The sequence below is a fragment of the Nyctibius grandis genome, chromosome Z (genome assembly GCF_013368605.1).
Source record: "Nyctibius grandis isolate bNycGra1 chromosome Z, bNycGra1.pri, whole genome shotgun sequence".
NCBI classification, from domain to species: Eukaryota; Metazoa; Chordata; class Aves; order Nyctibiiformes; family Nyctibiidae; genus Nyctibius; species Nyctibius grandis.
Genome location: NC_090695.1, coordinates 37,515,314 through 37,536,980, shown reverse-complemented (window position 1 = coordinate 37,536,980; position 21,667 = coordinate 37,515,314). Strand labels below are relative to the sequence as shown.

Below are 21,667 nucleotides of genomic sequence, written 5' to 3'. Positions count from 1 at the left end.
AAACCAAAAACTAGTATTTAAGGTTTAAAAAAACACCAACAAACAAGAAAAAAGGCATAGATTAGGTGACGCCAATTATCCCTAATTACCGTCTCACACATGATAAAACAACTTGCTTTGGTCTGTTTACTATATTAAGTCGAATGAGTAGAATGATACTCTCTGCTAAATGTGGTCTGTGATTCGGATATCCATCTGTCTGTAATAGATAAACAGTGATGGAAATAAATCTTGAATGTTGGCATGAACACTTAGAAGTTCTCATGTAATGGTGATACGGTGAAAAAGTGTAGTTATCTTATCATAAACACAAAGTGGAATTTAAGTTCCACCATAGTACATTGCTGTATTTCAACCTGTTCTGACAACCATCTGCAATCATGTACTGGAGAAAGTGGTCCTGCCTTAGGCTTTTAATGTGTACCTAAGAAAGGAGTGTATCTGCAGACTTAAGCTATTTAAAGTGAAAAGCAGCCTGATGGTTATTAGCGTGTTCTCTTTTCACTATGAAATACTTTTTAATGCATTTTTTTCTATATGTTGACTCCCTTTGCAGTTATCCCCTAAAGGGGATAATAACTTACATACAGAAGCTGAAACAGAAGAAAAGGAGATGGATACTTCAAAGGAAGATGATCTACCTTCTGAAAAAAACAGTAAAGAGGTATGTGAAAGCTTTTTCTGCATACCGAAGAACATCTTAGTATTATGTTGATAGACGTAAATCTATTACTAAGAAGCTACAGTTATTACTACTGTGACAGTCTCAGGAGCTGTTTAATTATATAAAACTTCCTATGTGTTCATTCATGTTTATACCTCTCATGGAAGCTAACAGGAATTGAAGCTTTCATCAGAGAGGAAACTTTTAGTGTGGCTTGTCTATAAGTTCAGTTAAAATAGGTGGAACAGTGTGTTTTTACCACTTACTCTCTATTGCAAATGTACTTTTTCAAAGGACTAGATAAAGAGTTCAGACAGACTAAAACATGACTACATACCTTTATTTAAAACAGAATATTGTTTAGTACTTATTTTCTTTCAGAAAAAAGTCCTGATTAACAGATAATCAGGATTTTAATAATTTAAAAGCAGGAAGTGTCTTCATATATATATTGTGTGATTCTTGTCTAAATTATGTGCCACAGGCTTCAGTTGTGGAAAAAATGTAGAATCATTTAAAATACTTTCGTTTTATTAAGACTCTTAGCACCATTTTTAATATTCTCAGGATGTGGTGAAAACAAATGATGCTTCTATTCCTAAAGTTGCTAGAAGAGGAAGAAAAAGAAAGGTAAAAATATGTTTAATGACTTCACCTTACTGGAGTTCTTGAATGTGATGATACTGTATATTACTTTCTTTAGTGACAGATTATGCGTAAGTTGAAGTACTTGACACTGTCCTCCCCCCTTTCAAATGGCTGAAAGATTTGTAGGAATGAAAGTTTTCCCAGAGGGTGTTCTACACGTCTTAATTCTGTTTGAACTTGATGTAGAGTAGGGAGTTCCCATCTTTTCCCAAACAGTCCATTGCAAGTAAGGAAAACCAAGATACAAACTGTTGCTAGACTGCTAACAAAATAGTCTGGTTTGAAGCTCTGAAAAATTTCTTTTAAGGTATTCATCACACTGAACTAACACCTGAAATACTCCCCCTTTTCATAAGGCTGTGATTTTGTGGTCTCTTCAACTTGGGAAAAATTGGAGTTACTTTGAAAGAGGCAGTTCCAGCTGCTTGCTCAGCATAATCTGACCTTAATGTTCATGTGGTCACACAGCAAGCCAGATTGGGGCACTGACCCAACTGAACTAGATTAAAGTGGGGCAAAGTTTAATTTTAATTTGAAACCATTGAACGTGTAACATTAGTGCTCACAGCAGGGATGGGATGAGTGCAAAGTAACTGTGACCTTAGTGTGTTTGGCACAGGTAAGTAGCATGCTGAGTATCCTTTGCTTCATGAAAAAGAAAGAAAGGTATTTGGATGCTCCTACAAAAATTACTTGAATGTTTAAAAAATATAATTTAGAGAATACCTTATTTTTTTAAAAAAAAAAAATTTATAAAAATCTAAAATAAAATTCAAAGAAGCTTCTAGTCTGAAACAGCAAGAAGTTGAAAAAATATCTGTGACTACACATACATGTGATTTCAGCTTATAAATGGGAGAGAAGCCTCACAGGTGACACACACAAAAAAAATCTCATTCTTTGCTTTTTCAAAAAGCACTCAAATCCTATGGTTGTGGTGTTTTTTCTTTTGTTTTGTTTGAGGTGGGGGGTTTCTTGGCATCATAAGGCACTGCAGACCTAAGATTTCCTCTGTCACATTTATTAGCTTCAGCTGACAGACTTGTGTTTGGCATGTGCTGTGTGTGGCAAGGGGTTTAACCAGAAATTTGCATTAGTACAGGCCATTGCTGAACAGAAAAACATACTATTTCAAGGGATGTGGTGTGTGCTTGTGTGTCAGAAAAGAGGGTTGGCTGTGCAGCTGTATGACTTGGAATGTGTTTCTCGTTTGCCTTGAGAAACATGGTGTGTTCTTTTTCTGGGATTGTAAAAAAGCATTCTAACAGGTATTTTTGTGTCTTCATTTAAACAGTCTGTAGGCTGATGGAAAGCACACTTATATTATGAGAGATGTACCTCTGCCCTGCTCTAGATTTAAATTTGTCTCTGTTTTTTAAAATTGTCTTTTATTATAGGAGCCCACAAAGAATATTAAGATAAATATGTATTTGCCCATAGCTTTTCTTTTGCTGCTTGCTGATGCTCCTGCATCCAGGACACTAAATTCTGTGAATATTTTTTCCAGTTGGGATTCTTCTCAATTCTTTTTATCTGTATTTATGGATATGGAATGTTTCTGCAGGGAGATATGTATCCTTTCATCAAGATCTTCTTTTGTTGTACGTTCTATCTGTCTTTACAACCCAGCCCCCCTAAAATGACTATGTAGATGAAGGTTATTATGTCCAGTTAGTGCAGTTTAACATAAAATTTTTCATTGTGAATAATTGGCTATAGAGCTAGAAGCAGGTGTTTTTCTGAATAGCTCCCTCTACTGTCTTGATCCTTTGCAGCTAGCAGAGATGATAGCACCTAGAAGAAGAGTATTTGTATATGTTGGAAAAAATATGAACTTACCTGCTTGAAACTGGGTTTTGGCATGCTGTTGTGGTAATCTTAAAAGTGCTTACAAATAATCTTTTTCCTTTGTTGTACCAAGTTAGTTTATTGTTCTGAAGATGAATGGACTGGTTGAAATTATATGAAGCATTACTATATCAGGTTGTGATGGTCTGGAGAGGGTGAAATTAGTGATATTTAAATATACTCTGTTACTAAAGTTGGAAACTTTTCATGTGTAGAAGCAATGGCATAATAATGCATGTCTAGAAGTTTAAATTGTTTGAGAAGGTCATTGAGATAGTGGTGCCCTGTGTTTTTTCACTTGTGAAATTCATTCTTTAAATTAGGCTGAAAAACAAGCTGAAGCTGAAGAAGCAGCAGCAGTGGCATCAGCAGCCGTGGCAGCAGCCATGGCAGCAGCTGTGGCCGCAGCAGCTCCTGTGCCACTGTCTCCAAAAGTAAGCCCCAAAAGAGGAAGACCAGCAGGTAACTTTAAAAGAAAGATTTAAATTTTTTCACCACCGAAATATCTTAGTAGAGTTAGTCAGAGAGCTGTCTCTTTCCCCTAAAGTACCGCAGAGTATTTTCTCATGCTAAAGACAGTCTTTGCTAATAGATTGTAATGAGAAAACACTTCATCTCAAACTGACGAATTTAGGACGTAAATGGATTTAAATTGTTAGCATTAATGCTCACTCCTCTAAATAAGAGTAATGGTTTTTGGGTACAAGTATCATCTTTAGAGAAGCCTTCTACATAGAATGCTGTTAAACTATAGATATACAATGAGAACTCTTTGTGCATTGTTGCTCCATAAAAGGTTATATTCATTAAAGGTCTATTAAATACTTTCATTGTGTTAGAATACCCATAAAACACAAGGAAGAGAACTGAGGGGACACAGAGCCTGTAGGTGGAGCTCAGAGGACAGTAAAAAGAGCTGTAGAGACTTGCTTAAAAAGATGTTTAAGGCAGTCTGTGTAGATTTGATAGACAAATGAATATATAACTGCTTTTTAAAAAATGTATAATTAGAACCATTTGGTGATAATTCTGCAGTGCTTGTTTCTTTCAAAGTAGCAATGATCTAATTCATTGGAATTTTTGTGGTAAGCTTGCAGATATTCTTGAATTGATCGTTAACTACTACATCGGAAAACAGTTCTTGCAGCAGTTAAGTACGTTGTATGAGCATCTAGTCTGGGAAACAATTTATACTCATCTGTACCTGCTGACAATATGAAAATAACTTTCAGAAAGTGCAGCCACAGTTAACTACTACGCTTAATTACTTTTGCCTTGGAAGCTGCGAGGAAATTAAGTATTACTTCAACTCCCCTTCTCCGCCCCCCCAATCCTGTTTCATTACATGTACTAAATGTACATTTTTAATATTTGTATGTGTTTTTGTCTTTACAATTTGTTTGTTTTTACTAACTACGGTCTGTAAGAGCAGGAAAGGATCTATAAGAGATGTTTTCATCTCCTGTATAAAATACTTCTTATAGGACGTACTATGCAGCCTTTTCAGGTGTTGTTATGATGCATGCATCTCTTGCTTAACAGTTCTCCATGCTAACACCAACAAGAGTTTAAACGCTGAGTATTAGGTTTCCTAGCCACACGTTCACTGTGGTATCAGACAAGTATGTGAAGGATATAAGTGCCAAGAAGGCAGATACACTATTTGTCTTACTCCTAACAACATGGTGAATCTGAGGAAATGCAAAGTTTCAGTCTGTATTGCAGTGTGGTGGTAGAACTTCTTGACAGTGGTTTGTTATCCAGAAAAGTGATGGATGCCCCATGATACATCTAAAAATAATGGCAAACAGACTGCATAAATGTAGACACTAAATTACTTCTTCCCATTCTCTAATTTGAGCATTGTTCATATCAGTTAATGCAATGTGTGAAACAAATCCTAACTGCACAGAGTGAAAAAAACACAACAATTAGTAGTTGGAGCCTGTGGTAAAAAACCACCAAGCTATTTAATTTACCAATCAGCTAAAAAAACCTACAAACACTTTAATTTTTCACAGAGATCTTGATTAAAGTTTGGTACTCACTTAACACTTGAATTTTGTATAATAATAAAGTTAGAGTATATATTTTTATTTAAGTGTAGCCTCTGTTGAGTAAGAATCTTTCCTCATAGACAAGGAGCAGATGGTGGCTGTGAACTAACCTGTTATTTCTGTATAAATACTAGCTTCTGAAGTAAAGGTTCCAAAACCAAGAGGGAGACCCAAGCTGGTGAAACCACCTTGTCTTTCAGAGAATGACTCGTGAGTTGTTCTGTTTCGTTTCTTAATATAAAGCTTCTTCATTGTAAACCATGTTGTTCCTTATGTTAAGACTTCATAATTAGTACTGAGACAGGTTTTTGCCCCTTTAGTATTCAGTATGAGTTACTGTTTGCTTTGATGTTCTTATTTGCAGGCCAGGTAGTTAATACACAGTACCTCAAGGTAGTATATTTCTGGAATAAGAGACAGAAGATCTTAACCTTTGTAACTTGTAAAATCTGTGCAAAATTCCTTATATAATTGTATGCTGAGTGAAGAGGAAAAGATATTTATTAAGAAAAAAGACAAGATCATGCAAAACTATAATATTGACATTTTTGTTTCAGAAATCTCTTCTGTTGGAATTCCAACACTGTTAGCAAAGTTTTGTTTTTACCCTTTTCAGTTCTTGTGTCAAGTCCTTAGGAACTGAAGGAAAAGTTGAGCATTAGCGTAGTTTTCTATAGATTAGCAGATGCACAGTTTCAGTATATGTACACCTTAAATAAGAATACTTTATAAAACTAGTTTACAGTGTATGCGCTCTTGGTCCTGCAGACACATATGTGTGTGGAGAACTTCTGAGCATTAGACTTACTGGTTTTGGATCTATGTACATATATTGTTAGCTTCCTTAGGGCCTCCATGCTATTATTAATTTCTTTTTTTGCATAGGTATTGGGCTCTAATTTTAGAAGAAGAATGAGTATTTTTTTGAAGAGTCATTAATTAAACTGAGAGTGAATTAACTTCATAATTTTTAATATTCTGTGGTTAAAAAAAATCAGCTTCCTGAGTTAGAAGAATGTGATGTTTTAAACTCACTGTAGATAATGAATATGATGCCTAAATACAGTTCATGTTTTAGTGTTAATGAGGAGGAGAAGGCAAAGAAAAAAGGACCAGAAGAAAAGCCCAAAAAGCAAGGGAAAAAAGATGAGGAAAGTCAGAAGGAAGAGGAGAAATCAAAGAAGGAATTTGACAAAAAGGAAGGAAAGAAAGAGGCTGAAACAAAAAGGAAAAATGCTGCAAAACTGGGTTCTGCATCAGCTTCTGATTCTGAAGATGATGGAGAAGACCAAGAAGGCGACAAGGTATAATTTTGCTTTCCTGATACATTTATTATAGAGGAAAGTAGTGTCACTGAAGATCTTCCTTGAAGCTAATGCTAGATCTTAGTAAAGGTTGGGAGCCCTGTGCCAGGCTAATATAGAAACATAGAATAAAAGTTGCATAACTTCCATTTTGTCAAATAATTCTTTCAGGAACTTCTTTGGTATTTGCTAAGAAAAGCATCTTTTCTAAGGCACTTTTTAACAAAGGACTTAAATGTAGCAGTTATTTATTTTGTCAAAAGGCCTTTTCCATCTGTGTTCTTTGGAATACAGACTTTTTTTTCCTTGGGTGTGTCTAAGAGAACATTTGGCTTGAAATCAAGTTTTCAAAAGGTATAAAGCTGTCCTTAGCCAGTCATTTGGAATGTATTCATTTTTTTCTGGTGCTTAGGATATTTGCCTTCTATTAGAAAAGGAAAAAGGGAGCAAGGACTAAAGAAATTCAGAACTTCTCAACATGTGGAGGTCTTATATTTAGTTGTGGGGAAAGCCAACTCTTGTCAGGTTGTCCCATGGAGCAGAGTTGCTTCAAAGATACTTAGTGTAGGTAGGTCTACCTGTTTACAGAAACAGTGATTTAATAATCTTGCTTTTCTCTTTCCAATCCTAAATAAAAACAGAAGAAAAAAGGGGGGAGAAGCTTTCAGGCAGCTCATAGAAGAAACATTGTAAGAGGCCAACATGAGAGAGAAGTAACAGAAAGAAAGCGTAAGCAAGAGGAACAGACAGAATCTGAATTGTGAGTATGTTTTAACATGTGATGTCCGCAAGTTGTAGGAGTACTTTGAAACTAACAGGAGGCGGCAATATCTGAAAAAATTCCAAGCTGGTTTGCACTGTCTTCTGTTGTTTTGTCCCCGCACCCTTTTTTTTGACTGTTTTAACTTCTTTTAAGTGGAAAGTAAAAAGCTGCTCAAAACCAGTATGCTCTGTTGTGGGAGGATGGGAAGAATTGAACCTAGAAATTAAGCAATGTCAGTCTTTCAGTGACTTAGAATTTCTAGCAGAAGACAGCTGGTGGGTTCTGTTTAGAAGTAACCTAAGAATATCCATGTGAAAAGAGATCAGTGTGAAAAACTGTTCAGGACAGCTATATATTTTTCTTTAACTTTTGGATACATTAGATTGAGAACTGGTAGGGCCTATTAATCCATGGTTATGGATTTTTGATCAGGTTGTGGAATGCATAGGGTTACCTGGAAAACATTTCCTTCTCTGTCTGGCAGCTGGAGCACACACCATCAGACAGAACAAGGAAAAAATTAAGAATTATTCTACTCTAGCACTGCAAAGCCAGTTGAGTGATATCAAGAGCAGTCTGCATTCAGAAGATAAATTATCACAAATGAATCAAGCATAAGAATGGAGAGAAGATCCTGCCAGAAACTGGGGGGGTGGGACAATAGGAAGAAATCTGACTCATTCTCAAGAGCTATTCTGCCAATGGGTGAAGAAGCCGCCACCCGGAGAGCATGATGTTCCCACCCCCACAGTTGGTGGGAGGGCAGAAGAAAGGGAGAACAAGGTAAAAATTCAGGGATAAAGGAGGAGGATAATGGTCCCCTTCACCTGTAACAACAAAATTCTACCTTTTTCACATTCATTAACTAGAATCTAGTTTGGGGTTTTTTTTATCCTCTAGCCCTTTCTTCTCCTCTTCCTCCTGTCACTCCTTCTCTGGAAACCTAAAATAATTACTCTGCTTGCCTGTAGCAAACCTAAGTGTTTCCAGCTCCAGATATACTAAATTGTCCTTAGTATCTTTGCAGCTCTTAATATATCACTATTTAAATCTGACATATACTGATTGATTTCTGTAATCAAACTATCATATATTGATTTGGTTATAATAATCAAATCTCCTCTACTTTTAAATAGCTGTCATTTTATGCATTTGAGGGTAGACAGAGCTTTGTTTCAGTAAGATAAAGGAGTAGCAGTTAATGAATGCATAATGAATTTAATTATAGCTGATGACTAATACCACAAAACTCAATATTGATAAAAAGTAAAAAGACTTCTTTTTGTGCTGTCTTTCAAGTTCCTCTACTAATACACTGAATATAGGCTGATATCTTTTTTTGGTTACTTTTGTCATCAGCATAGTTTTCATATTCTGGTCTCTTTAGCTACTTCGTTAATACATAAGTCCAATAACAGTGCTTTGTGCACAGTTCTGTACATATGCAAAGTTTTCATGTACCATTTAAACAGCATGAGCTTGTGCTGCCAGTTGAAGTAAAATAGTCTTACGTACTTTAAAACTGTTGATTCTCTAACTGGATAGAGTATGAAAGGAACATGGACGATGATAAATGTGCAGGCCTGGATATTTTATGGATTCATATTACTATGACAGGAAGAAAATTAGTCACAGAATATTTAGTCATGATGTGCTGAAATATGGAAATTCTAAAATGAGGGCTTGAAACCCTTCAGTAAGACAAGACTGAGAAATTGCTAAATTTCATGATCTTCATAAATTTCATAAAGGTTCATGATCTTCTTTGAATAAAGTGTTCAAAAGCTTTTGTTTGAAAGATTTCTGCCTGACTTCATCCTGTAACTGAGATGGAGACAAGTTTTGTTTTGGTTTGGTTTTTTGAGTCCCAGCTTTATTTTTAGTGATACAGTTAGAGTAAGAGCCAGGAGATTTCAATGACCTTGTAATAATTTTTTTCCTTTATTACTGTTTGCTTCAAGAATATTTAAATTATCACTGATATGTTTCTGGTCAGTTGTAGGATACTTATACTGTTACAATTAATTATATGAGAAAATAAGTCACATAGGAACTGATTATGACTAATTGATCTCTCTGTAATTCCCCATGGTAATATTAAATAGTTTTACTCTTTTTGTCATCATAAAATATTTTCTTTGTCCATAAGTTAGGTCCATGCAATTGCCATTTTACCAATTTGTACATGCAGCCAAAACAAAATACAGTTTGGAAATGTGACTTGTTTTTCAAATCCTTTAATTTGCTGCTTCTAGGGAAAACTGTCGGTACAGAGGATTTATCAGCAGTATCTCAGCTAACTAATTTTGTTAATTTATTTCAGTATTTGAAAACCAGGGTTTGGATCTTTGTGGTTTTTGCATGCTGATGTTTTGCTGAGATAATAGCTCAAAACGTTGCATCTCATCTGAAAACTGGAAAAAAAAGTGAAAAACAGACTTTACAATATTGTGAAAACTCTTTTAACATTTTTGATAGGCAGAGTAAAGAAGAAGGCAAGAAAACAGAAGTTAAGAAGATGGAGAAGAAGAGAGGTTAGTTTAAAGAAGCTAAACAGTATTTTTGGTTGTCTTAAATTTTGAACAGAATTATCTGCCTGAATAAGATAATTTACTGCTCAGGGTGGCTGTGGGGTGTCAGTCCAAGATGTTTTGATCCATGACTGCTTCCTTCAGGTCTGTGAAGCAGTGCATTCTTGTTTTTCTGTGCTTGCTCTTTCTTCGGTGCATTAGAACAGGTCTTTGTTATTCCCATTTTACAGTCATTCGAGCTTTTAAACCTTCATGATCCCTTCTGTTTGTGAACAAGAAACAAAAGCTCTTACTCTTTGAACTGAATCACTTCAGTTCTTCCCTTCATTTTTTTCCTTTCTGTCTTCTCATAACACAATAATCTGAGGGACCTCTTGAAAGTACTTATATACTACTGCTTGCTAAGCTAGAGGCTTGTTCTTCCTAAGCAAGAGGCTTAGATTCAGATTACTGTGGTCTTGTCTACTAACCCACACTTGCAAACTGACCTTTATAGGGATAAGTCATTCCTTTTTTAGTAGTCTCATCTTTAAGGGCAATCCAAACCACTGGCTGTAATTTGCAGTATAGTACAGATCCAGTGGCGTGGACTCCAACCAAGCCAGTGTTGGCAGGGGAAAAAAAAATTTCCAAACCCATCCAAGATGGATTGAACTTGAAGAAAATTTTGTTTCCTTGCAGTATTGTTCAGAATATGTACCACTTGTAACTCTTGGTATTTATTGAATCTTCCTTTTAACCTGGCCCACAAGTAGAGGGTGACAGCTGTATATTGAAATAGAAAATTATTTTCAGTTTGTAACTCATAAGGAGAAAACTATGTAGGCTGCTAATAGTGTCCATTTTTAAAAAGCTGCATACTTTATTTCTGATAGAAAGCACTGTGGGTGTATTTATGTGTGCACCTGCATCGTTACCTGATGTAGAGTGCCTGCCTAGATTTTTCTGCATTCTATGTGAAGTTGAGATTTGTAGAAAGGTTTATACAAAAACAAACCTGATGTGATTATCAAGTATTCATGCATACTATTTTTAATCTTCAGAAACATCAGTGGATTCTAGGCTTCAAAGGATACATGCAGAAATTAAGAACTCTCTGAAAATTGACAATCTTGTAAGTATATTTTTTTAAAATTATTTATGTGTATAATTCTAGTAGGAAATATTTGGCATGCATGTTTGTTTTTAATATTCTGAGAATGAGTGGATTTTTTTCACTTTGAAAGATAACTGCTGCTTAAATGAGGTTACTACGGACATTAAAAGATAATGTCAGCAAGTAAAATTGGTTTTGTTTGAAAATACTTCATAATAAATTATGTGCTGGAAACATTCAGAGAGAATTCTGTCAAATGAAGCATCTGTGCCAGCTCAGCATGAGCCATGCAGAAGCACCAGAAGGACACAATAAATAGTAGTGGCAGGCTCCCTGATGCAAGGGATGGAGGCCCCCATCTGCTGACCTCACTCATTGTCGAGGGAAGTCTGCTGCTTGCTGGGGACTGAGATTTGGAACATTACTGACAGATGGTTGAGGCTTGTCTGGCCTTTAGACTATTTATTAACTGCTGCTGGCTTTTTATTTTGGGCACCAACAGTACGGTCAGGGGAGACCTGCAAAGTATCAAGCATGACTGCATGACTCTGAGGATGATGGTGAAGGTATGGGGACCCAGGTGGTGGTCCCTTTCTTGAGGAAAGGACTTGTGAAGGAATGGATAGGACTGCTACGTGGTGGCAGGATCCACCCAAAAGTAGTGCTGCCAGGAGAGTAGTTGCTGGCCAACCTGGTTAAAGAGCTTTAAACTAGGAACAGTAGTGGAGGAGAAAGTGAGGAGGTTATGGATCAGGATGGCAATCAAATTTATCAAGTAAACGTGATAATAAGAATTCTGCTGAGCATAGTCCTGATATGTCGTGGTTTGTTTTTTTTTTTAATACTAATTTCCCTTGAGAACAGGAGCTACAACTTTATACAAAATGCAGAATATTATTATGACCTGTGCTGGCGATAAATCTTGTTAGTTCTAAATAGGGAGTAAAATAAGCAAGAGTAGCTGAAGTTAAGGAAATTGAGAACTAAGTATTACAGGAAGAAGACTTTAGTACAATGGTTCTTAGAAATGGATCAGAAGCTTACATTATTACTTCTGGGTGTCCTGCATAGTGTGGCATTCATCAAATTTTTAACTGAAAAATCTACAAAGATACAGTTCTATATATTAACTGCAGTCCACTTAAGATGCTTTGCTACCTTCTCTGTGGCAAGTCACTTGGGGAAAAATTGTGTATGGAAAAGTTTGACTATGGAAAACTGTTTCAAGTATGGAAGTACAAGAATTGTGAAAGCGGCATAAAGCTTGAGTTTGTATTTTGAAAGTATAAAGTATTTTTTTAAATGATAAGGTATTCAAATACCATCTGCTTTTTGTTATGGAAGTAGCTGAAAGGCAACTGATAGTAATTTTTGTTTGCAAGTTTGACTGTATAAATTGTTCTAAAATTAAGTACATAGTCAAATTAAGGATATTATAGGAAGGTACCACTGAGCATGGAAATGAATTTATTATGGCTAATTAAGGATTATTTAAATGTAAGTTAAGGCTTCAAACTAATTTCTTATTTATATACAGGATGTGAGCAGGTGTATTGAGGCTCTTGATGAGCTTGCATCCCTTCAAGTCACAATGCAACAAGCTCAGAAACATACAGAGATGATTCTGACTCTAAAGAAGGTGAGATCTGCAGTGTTAATCAAAGTAACATGTCTGTTTCTTAAATTTTATATCAGCATTAGTTACTGCTGGAGTACTGGTCCCGACAATCCAAGAACAATGCAGGCAGACGGGAGAGGGTCCAGAGGAGGGCCATGAAGAAGATCAAAGGGCTGGAGAACCTGCCCTATTAAGGAAAGACTGAAGGGGTTAGGTCTTTTCTTCCTGGGGAGTTGCATTATCATTGCAGTATTCCAGCACTTAAAGGGCAGCTACAAAGAGGACGGAGGCTCTCCCTCACAAGGAGCCACACGGAGAAGACAAGGGGCAATGGGTATAAGTTGCACTGGGAGGGGTTTTGTCTTGATATAATAAGGAAATTTTTTTACAGTGAGAACCATTGTTCACAGGAACAACCTCCCCGGGGACATGGTAGAGTCCTTGTCACTGGAAGTTTTCAAGATGTGATTGGACAGGGTGCTTGATAATCTCATCCAGGCTCCCTTTCCCACAAAGGCTTGGATCAGATGATCTTTTGAGGTCCTTTCCAATCTGGGCTGTTCTGTGATTCTGTGATAACTTCAGGGAGTATAAAAGTCTATGATCTCATTTCAGGTTAAATTAAGAATTTCATGTAGCATGTGATGAAATTACGTAGGTATTTAAATACCTAAGTGGAGCTCATTATTTTATTACTTTGATTTCAGATACGGAAATTCAAAGTTAGCCAAGTTATCATGGAGAAATCTACAATGCTATATAACAAGTTCAAGACCATGTTTCTGGTTGGGGAAGGTGATTCTGTTCTTTCCCAAGTACTAAATAAATCACTTGCTGAGCAGAAGCAGCACGAGGAAGCCAACAAAACCAAAGAACAGTGGAAGAAAGGAGCAAGCAAAAAAACAGAGAAGGAAAAGGACCAAACAGGTAAGTCACTGTGTTTTTAGTTTCTTTGTCATATAAAAGGCCTAGTCTCCATTCATTTCTGAGCCAGCTTCAGAAAATCCTTGATGTAGGAATTCTACCCATCTATTAAAACCTTTACATATCTGAAATAGTCAAGGATAATACTGCTATAACCAAGTTTCAAGTTCAAGGGTATAATGTTTTCCATGGCTATTTTACCTTTATTGTCTGAAGGGAAGGGCTTTTGCAAGAACTGAGTTCAGCATTTTTACTTCTTTGTAAATGTTCTAATTTCATTACCTCATGGAATAAAAAACATTAAACGTGAGGTAGAATAAAATACTAGCTTCCATTCCTCAAGTAGCCTTGTGGTGCCTAGACTTCCACCTATGCTTCAACTACTTAATTTCCTTCACTAGCCTCTTCCTGTATCATGGATGCTACTATGTGTAGCAGCAGCTTATAACCACTTACCGTGTGACTTCTGTGATGTAACTTTAGTAGCTCAGTCTAACAGTAAAGAAATAATCATCACTGAGGGGAGAATAGGCCTTTATGGTCTTAGCAGTGCTATTCCAGAGTAATAATGAGCGCTTGTACAAGTACACCACGATAGTGAAAGCTTTCCATAGTAAGTATGCTCTACAATAACTTGGGTCAGTTACTTAAAAAAAAAAAAAAATGAAATAAATGTAGTAAAACAGACGCTTGTATTTTTAGGTAGAGGAACAAAATGAGACAGAGACACTGGAAAGCTGTATTGCAAACGAATTTTAAATCCTTGAAGATACAGGAGTTCTACCCATCTATTAAAATTATTTAGATACTTGCTCTCCGCAAGCACTGGAGAGAAATTATATTTACTTTGAACTTGAATCCTGGGAGCAAAACTGTTTCAGAAAACTGTGAAAGTTACGGCACCCGGATCTGGATTAAAGTTACTGTTACTGAGGTGATTGAGGATGCCAAGGATTCAGAATAACTGTAGGCAAAATGCCACTGTATTTGTAACTGCTAAGAAAGCAAGGATGATGATAAAATCCAACCATTTTATGGTGAGAGAAGTATGTACGATGTAGAGGTTCGACACAGATCTTTCCTCAACACAGTGATCAGCACAGCTAATACTTGAACAAAGAATCTAAACTGAAAGGCTTCCTACACATAGTCTAATACAGCTATTCTGGATAAGGTTACAACTAGACTTAACAGAACATGCTGAAATGCCATGTTGTTGCCTAGTCAAATGGAGAATGGTAAGAAGTTTATCACAGTTGTAAGATATTTCATGGAAGTGGATTTTTATTTGCTACAAAGAGAAATTCTGGTTCCTTACGTTTGTACTTCTGCACTTTTTAAAACTGAACTGCTGAACTCCAACTATCTTTACGAAGCACAACAATTACAGCAGTTTGTACTTCAGCTGAAGTACGGCTTCAGACTATTTACTTTGTAACAAGGGATTATAGTTTTCATTGTTTCATTTAATCCCTCCCGTGGCGTTCAAGTTCAGAACTGATTCAGAGCATGTCTAAATAGATCAACTACTAGAATGTAATCTTAAAATGATCTTGTCTGCTTTTTAGCATTTCTTTGCCTGTAAGTATTCAGATGAGTAATGTCTTGTATTTTTTTTCTTGCTGTAGCACAGTAGTTTAATAGGGGTTTTTTTTGATAAACCTGTAACTTCAAATAAACGGACTGTCAATTCTGACTTAAAGTGACATTCCTCAACAATTCACTCAAAATTCACTGGCTTGTAATACCAGAGCAAAACATGTATTCATTATAGAAATTTTAAAGAGGTTAAATATTCCTACTTTGACTTCACAAAAAACAGCGTCTACATAGTGCTTTGTTTTCCTGCTTGACAACTGCATGCTGTAACTAAACACTTTTACTCTATTTATAGACACTGTCATATTTTGATTATATACATATTCGTTAGAGTTGAGAGTAAACGAGAATCCATGGAACTACTAACTTCTCCAGTTACAATATCAGACATCCCCCAAAATTGTCTGACCAGGTTAGAATGGTAAACAGAATTTACTGCTGAAGTATATTCTTTCACTGCTTAGAATACAAATAAGCATTAGTCCTATTATCTGTAGTCTAGCAAGCACAAGAAGAACTTGAAATCGCATGAAATATATACTCTGTTCACTTCCCATTATTTAAGTTATGAGGTGAGGCTCATTGCATGGAATTTTCAGAAGCTGTAAGCCGTATCAGTTATGCTTTCTATATTGTTTCAGCTGTTGGGTATTAAGGTGAGGGGAAAACATTTATAGTGTTCGAGTTGATGAAGATAAATTCTCTGGAGCTTTTCACAACATGGTTTGCTGCCTGCAGTACTGTTTTCTTTCCCTGCCTTTTCATTTTAAAGGTTCAAAGGTTCTGAATGGAGGGTCTGAAGCTCAAGACACCAACCAGTCACAACACAATGGAGAGAACACTGAGGAAAAGAAAGACAGGCATGAAGGTGGCAGTAAGAAAAAGTGAGTTAATAACTTTACTGAGCTAAGGATCTGTTTTGCTTTAGAAAAATGATGTAAAATAGGACAGCAGTAGATTGAAGTTTCTTCACCATGTTGAGGTACTGTTTTCTTCACAGAGTTTTCTTCACAAACTTTAGAGGATGGTAATAGCATGCAAATCTTCTGTTAAAGTTTTGAATGAACATTTTAAAAGTTACTTCACTCACTGCTATGGTGGAGACTTAAAAAAAAATAAAATTACAGGACATCCTGTTAGGAGAAAATCAGCATGTGGTCAGACAGGGCAAAGTATAAGCTTTCTCCTATGTTTTGGACTACTTGATGCTGTTAAGTTGGAAGCAAAGGATGCCTGTACCAAGTCTTACAGAAACTAATAGTACAGAAACTAATAGTATTTATCAATTTTTTTTGTGAGTCATGTATTCTAATCAATAGCCAAGCCACTTTAATTAGTGTTCTGTAGTGTAGTGGTAGAATTGCCCAAATGCAGGTAAATGGCAGGCTAGAACTTAGACCTATGAAATTTCAGAACTCTGAACGCTTTATAGAGGTTGATGCATTTACCTTTTCCAAACAAGAAGTCAGAAGAACAATTGAATTTGTCAGGAGGTAAGTATTTAAGCCTTAGCCTCACTGAAAAATGCTGTTTTGTAAACAAGAACAATAGGCAGTGAATCTCTTGTAGAACATGAGAATTACTGAATAAAATTTAGTAAACAGTGAGGAGAAGGCCTAGAATTATCCTTGAGCTGAATTGTTTTGTTGAAGTACCACTTCGTTTTCTCTGAGCACTCATGCAACTTGTGCTCAGGGGTTCTTTTAGTCCAGCAGTATGTATTGAAGCAAACTCTCCTTTCATCAGTCTTCATGCAGGCCAGGAGAAACTGCAGTTGCCTGGCATTCTTTTGGCTGTCTGCCAAGTTAAAACAGTATGAGTGGAATATTGACCATTACTTACAATAAGGTAAACTTAAACAGAACAAAATGAAAAAAACCCTTAAGATGAAAATTAACTTGATACTTGCTGAGGTAGCCTCAGAACTACTGTCTTCTGATTACACAGCTTTCAGGAGTGACATTTGGGAGTTTCCAGCCGCTGATGCCATATGCTCATTTGGTCTGAACAAGCAGCATGTTGTGGGAACATAGTGAAGGCACCAGTGTAGGTTCCTAACACAGGTTACACAGCCCAGCACACTGCTTAAATAGGTGATTTGGCCAAATCACAATATGGTACTAACAAAGTGCAACACCCGAGTTACTTGAAATCAATAGCAAGGCAGTTCAGTAATAATAGAATATACTTGGCTAAGTATTTAAATATAAATGACTACTAAACTGGTTCTCCAAGGTAGAATTCTTTCATGGCCTGCTCCTTCCCTTGTTCCTGCGCAACCTGACAACAGTTGGGTTTTTGAGTGTCAGAGAGGCAATCTCAGTCAGATTGCCCTTTATATTTGTGATTCAAAAAATTAGGAATATTTGGGTGCATGCATAACACCTCAATGGACAGTGGTCAAAAGAAATTTAAGGCAGATACTTCAGACAGTTATGCAACATGCCTGGAAAAGGCTGTCGAATATAAAGTGTCTCAGAAAAGCAACTTTGAGGCAAGACAATTTATATTTTTAATACTTCAGTAACAGTGATTGTAAACCTTGCAAATGTATCTTCCATAAATGAGCTAGTGAGGGTGTCATGTTCTGCTAATAAACATTTATCTCTGTAAGTCTGTGTGGTGTTTGCTATGGCCTTGAATGCTACACTCCAACACATTATTGGACAAACACACTTTACAAAAACACTTGTTACGGCTACTTGGGAGCAGTTTTCCTAGACTTACTCTCACTCTTGGCTAACAGCTATAAACCAGATTTTGTAAAACCCCTTGCACATACCTTGCATGTTGAGAAGTGCATCCACATACTTGTTATAAATTCAAGCAAGTTACAGACTCGTGTCTGTCCATCATACAAACTTCTTTCATTCACTATTTTTTTATACATTTTTATTTGCAGTATTCAGTTTCTTGGAAGTGAGAAACCAGTAAGCAAAATAAATATGAACAAATCATCAGTGTTCAAAACACCCCTGCAGTTCCCACTACTGACTCTAAGCAAATACTTTGTAAACTTATCAAATCACAGAGCTGTCTATTCAGTTCTGAACTTTATACTCCCTTTGATAATTTTTGACCACGGGGCGGCTTTCATGGCACTGGGCCTGCTTATGATGGATAGGGAACACCTGCGTCAGAAGGGGAAAAGGGTTATGGCCCAGAAGCTGGCAGGGCTGATCAAGAGGCCTTTAAACTAGGTTCGATGGGGGAGGGGGATAAGACCAGGGCAACCGCAAATGAACCTACGGGTGACAGGCCTGCGTCGGGGGCAAGGCTGCTAGCCCAGCTGAAGTGCATTTACACCAATGCACGCAGTGTGGGCAACAAACAGGAAGAGCTAGAAGCCACTGTACAGCAGGAAGGTTATGATGTGGTTGCCATCACAGAAACGTGGTGGGGTGACTCTCATGACTGGAGTGCTGCTATGGATGGCTATAAGCTCTTTAAGAGGGACAGGCGAAGCAGGAGAGGCGGTGGGGTAGCGTTGTATGTTAGGGAGGGCTTGGACTGTGTTGAAATTGAGGAAGATGATGGTGAGGATGACAAGGTTGAATGTTTATGGGTGAAGATCAGGGGGAAGGTCGGCAGGGCGGACATTACGGTGGGAGTCTGTTATAGACCACCCAACCAGGATGAGCAGGCGGATGAGGCGTTTTACAAGTGGCTGTCAGAAGCCGCCAGGTCGCTGGCTCTTGTACTCGTGGGCGACTTCAACTTGCCGGATGTCTGCTGGAAATACAACATGGCAGAGAGGAAGCAATCTAGGAGGTTCCTAGAATGTGTGGAGGACAACTTCCTCATGCAAGTGGTAAATGAGCCCACTAGAGGAGGGGCCCTGCTTGACCTGTTGTTTGTGAACAGGGAGGGACTAGTGGGAGATGTGAGGGTCGGTGGCCATCTTGGGGAATAGTGACCACGAAATGTTAGAGTTTTCGATAGTGGGGGAAGTAAGGAGGGGCAAGAGCAGAACTTCTGCCTTAGATTTCCGGCAGGCAGGCTTTAGCCTGTTTAAGAGGTTGGTGGACAGAGTCCCTTGGGAGTCGGTCCTGAAGGGCAAAAGAGTCCAGGAAGGCTGGACGTGCTTTAAAAAGGAATTGCTAAATATTCAGGAGCAGGCTGTCCCTGTGTGTAGGAAGACAAGCCGTTGGGGGAAAAGACTGGCCTGGTTAAACAGAGAACTTAGGCTAGAACTTAAGGAAAAAAAAGAGAGCCTATTTGCTCTGGAAGGAGGGTCGGGTAATTTGGGAGGTCTGTAGGGATGTTGCCAGGTCGTGTAGGGAGAAGGTTAGAAGGGCCAAAGCTCAATTAGAGCTTGATTTGGCTGCTACAGTCAAAGATAACAAAAGGAGTTTCTACAAATACATCAACAGCAAAAGGAGGGTCAAGGAGAGCCTCCACCACTTGCTGAATGAGGAGGGTAGTGTAGTGTCAGGGGATGAGGAAAAGGCAGAGGTGCTCAATGCCTTCTTTGCCTCAGTCTTTAATGGAAAGACCGGTTGTCCTCAGGAGACTCAGCCCCCAGAGCCTGAAGTTAGGGGCGAGGGGCTGTGTGAACCTCCCATGATCCAGGAGGAGACGGTTAGTGACCTGCTCTGCCAGCTGGACACCCACAAGGCTATGGGCCCAGATGGGATTCACCCCAGAGTAATGAAGGAACTGGCAAATGAACTTGCCAAACCACTCTCTATTATCTACCGGCAGTCCCAGTTAACTGGAGAAGTTCCAGCTGACTGGAAATTAGCAAATGTAATGCCCATCTACACGAAGGGTCGGAAGGATGATCCAGGGAACTATAGGCCTGTCAGCCTGACCTCGGTGCCAGGCAAGGTGATGGAACAGATCATCCTGAGTGCCATTACACAGCACATGCAGGACAATCGGGGCATCGGGGCCAGCCAACATGGATTCATGAAAGGCAGGTCCTGCTTGACCAACCTGGTCTCCTTCTATGGCCAAGTGACCCGCTTAGTAGATGAGGGCAGGGCTGTGGATGTAGTCTGTCTAGACTTCAGTAAGGCATTCGACACTGTCTCCCACAGCATCCTCCTGGACAAACTGTCTGCCCGGGGCTTGGATGGGTGGACTCTTCGATGGGTTAAAAACTGGCTGAATGGCCGAGCCCAGAGAGTGGTGGTGAATGGGGCAAAGTCCAACTGGCGGCCGGTCACTGGCGGTGTTCCCCAGGGCTCAGTTCTGGGGCCGGTGCTGTCCAATATCTTTATAGATGATCTAGACATAGGGATTGAGTGCACTCTCAGCGAATTTGCAGATGACACCAAGCTGGGTGGGAGTGTTGATCTACTGGAGGGTAGGAAGGCCCTACAGAGGCATCTGGGCAGGTTAGATAGATGGGCTGAGACCAACAGCATGAGGTTCAACAAGAACAAGTGCCGGGTCTTACACTTCAGCCACAACAACCCCATGCAGCTCTACAGGCTGGGGGAAGAGTGGTTAGAGAGCGGCCCGGCGGAAAGAGACTTGGGGGTGCTGATCGACAGCTGGCTAAACATGAGCCAGCAGTGTGCCCAGGTGGCCAAGAAGGCCAATGGCATCCTGGCCTCTATTAAGAATAGTGTAGCCAGCCCATCTAGGGAAGTGATCGTCCCTCTGTACTCGGCACTGGTGAGGCCGCACCTTGAGTACTGTGTCCAGTTCTGGGCCCCGCACTTCCAGAAAGATGTTGAGGTGTTGGAACGAGTCCAGAGGAGGGAGACCAAGCTGGTGAAGGGTCTGGAGGGTATGACCTATGAGGAACGGCTGAGGGAGCTGGGGTTGTTTAGCCTGGAGAAGAGGAGGCTCAGAGGTGACCTTATTGCAGTCTACAACTACCTGAAGGGAGGTTGTAGTGCAGTGGGGGTCGGCCTCTTCTCCCAGGCAACTAGCAATAGGACAAGAGGACACAGCCTCAAGCTTCGCCAGGGGAGGTTCAGGTTGGACATTAGGAAGTCAGAAAGGGTCATTAGACATTGGAATGGGCTGCCCAGGGAGGTGGTGGAGTCACCATCTCTGGATGTATTTAAGAAAAGACTGGACATGGCACTTAGTGCCATGGTCTAGTTGACATGGTAGTGTCAGGGCTCGATGATCCCAGAGGTCTCTTCCAACCTGATTGATTCTGTGATTCTGTAATTAGAGGCAAGACATGTCTGTACCTTTCTGAAGATGTACTTCAGAAATTTTGGAAGACAGAAGTTGTGTAAATTCGTACTTCTGATGTGATTAGCACTTCAGAACATCTTTCTGTTCTCATTTGGTAAAAATATATACTGCTTCCTGAGGTTATCTCAGTGTTTGGGACACATAGTGCATTATCTCTGGCTACTAAGAAAAGTTACATTTGGTAAGGTAAGGTAAGTTAAGCCAGAGCACTTTTCCACCTGGGCTGACCTATGTTTGGCAGCAGACTGGGGAGGACTGCCTGAAGGGAACACGAACTACTTCTGAATGACTGCCATTCACAGCTGGTCACATACAGGAACATCAAGTTAATCAGTACCAGCTTAACTTCACATTTGGGGACAGTCAATGTAAGAGAGAAGCTAGACACCTGGCATCACCCCCTGCTTCAGTTCTACAGACTTCATCTGCTGCTGAATGTACATCAGCATCACT

General features: G+C 38.8%; 1 protein-coding gene across 2 annotated transcripts in view; it reads left to right on the top strand.

The window, feature by feature from the left end:
- PSIP1 (PC4 and SRSF1 interacting protein 1) overlaps window positions 1–21,667 on the top strand; it is a 39,212-nt gene that overhangs the window by 17,229 nt on the left and 316 nt on the right. For both annotated transcript variants that reach the window (XM_068423759.1, XM_068423758.1), the window contains exons 6-16: window positions 557–664; window positions 1,232–1,294; window positions 3,484–3,622; window positions 5,352–5,427; window positions 6,296–6,521; window positions 7,163–7,281; window positions 9,763–9,818; window positions 10,859–10,929; window positions 12,449–12,550; window positions 13,237–13,456; window positions 15,825–15,936. In XM_068423759.1, coding sequence (XP_068279860.1) covers window positions 557–664; window positions 1,232–1,294; window positions 3,484–3,622; window positions 5,352–5,427; window positions 6,296–6,521; window positions 7,163–7,281; window positions 9,763–9,818; window positions 10,859–10,929; window positions 12,449–12,550; window positions 13,237–13,456; window positions 15,825–15,936 — 1,292 coding nt within the window. The remainder of the gene's footprint in view (window positions 1–556; window positions 665–1,231; window positions 1,295–3,483; window positions 3,623–5,351; window positions 5,428–6,295; window positions 6,522–7,162; window positions 7,282–9,762; window positions 9,819–10,858; window positions 10,930–12,448; window positions 12,551–13,236; window positions 13,457–15,824; window positions 15,937–21,667) is intronic.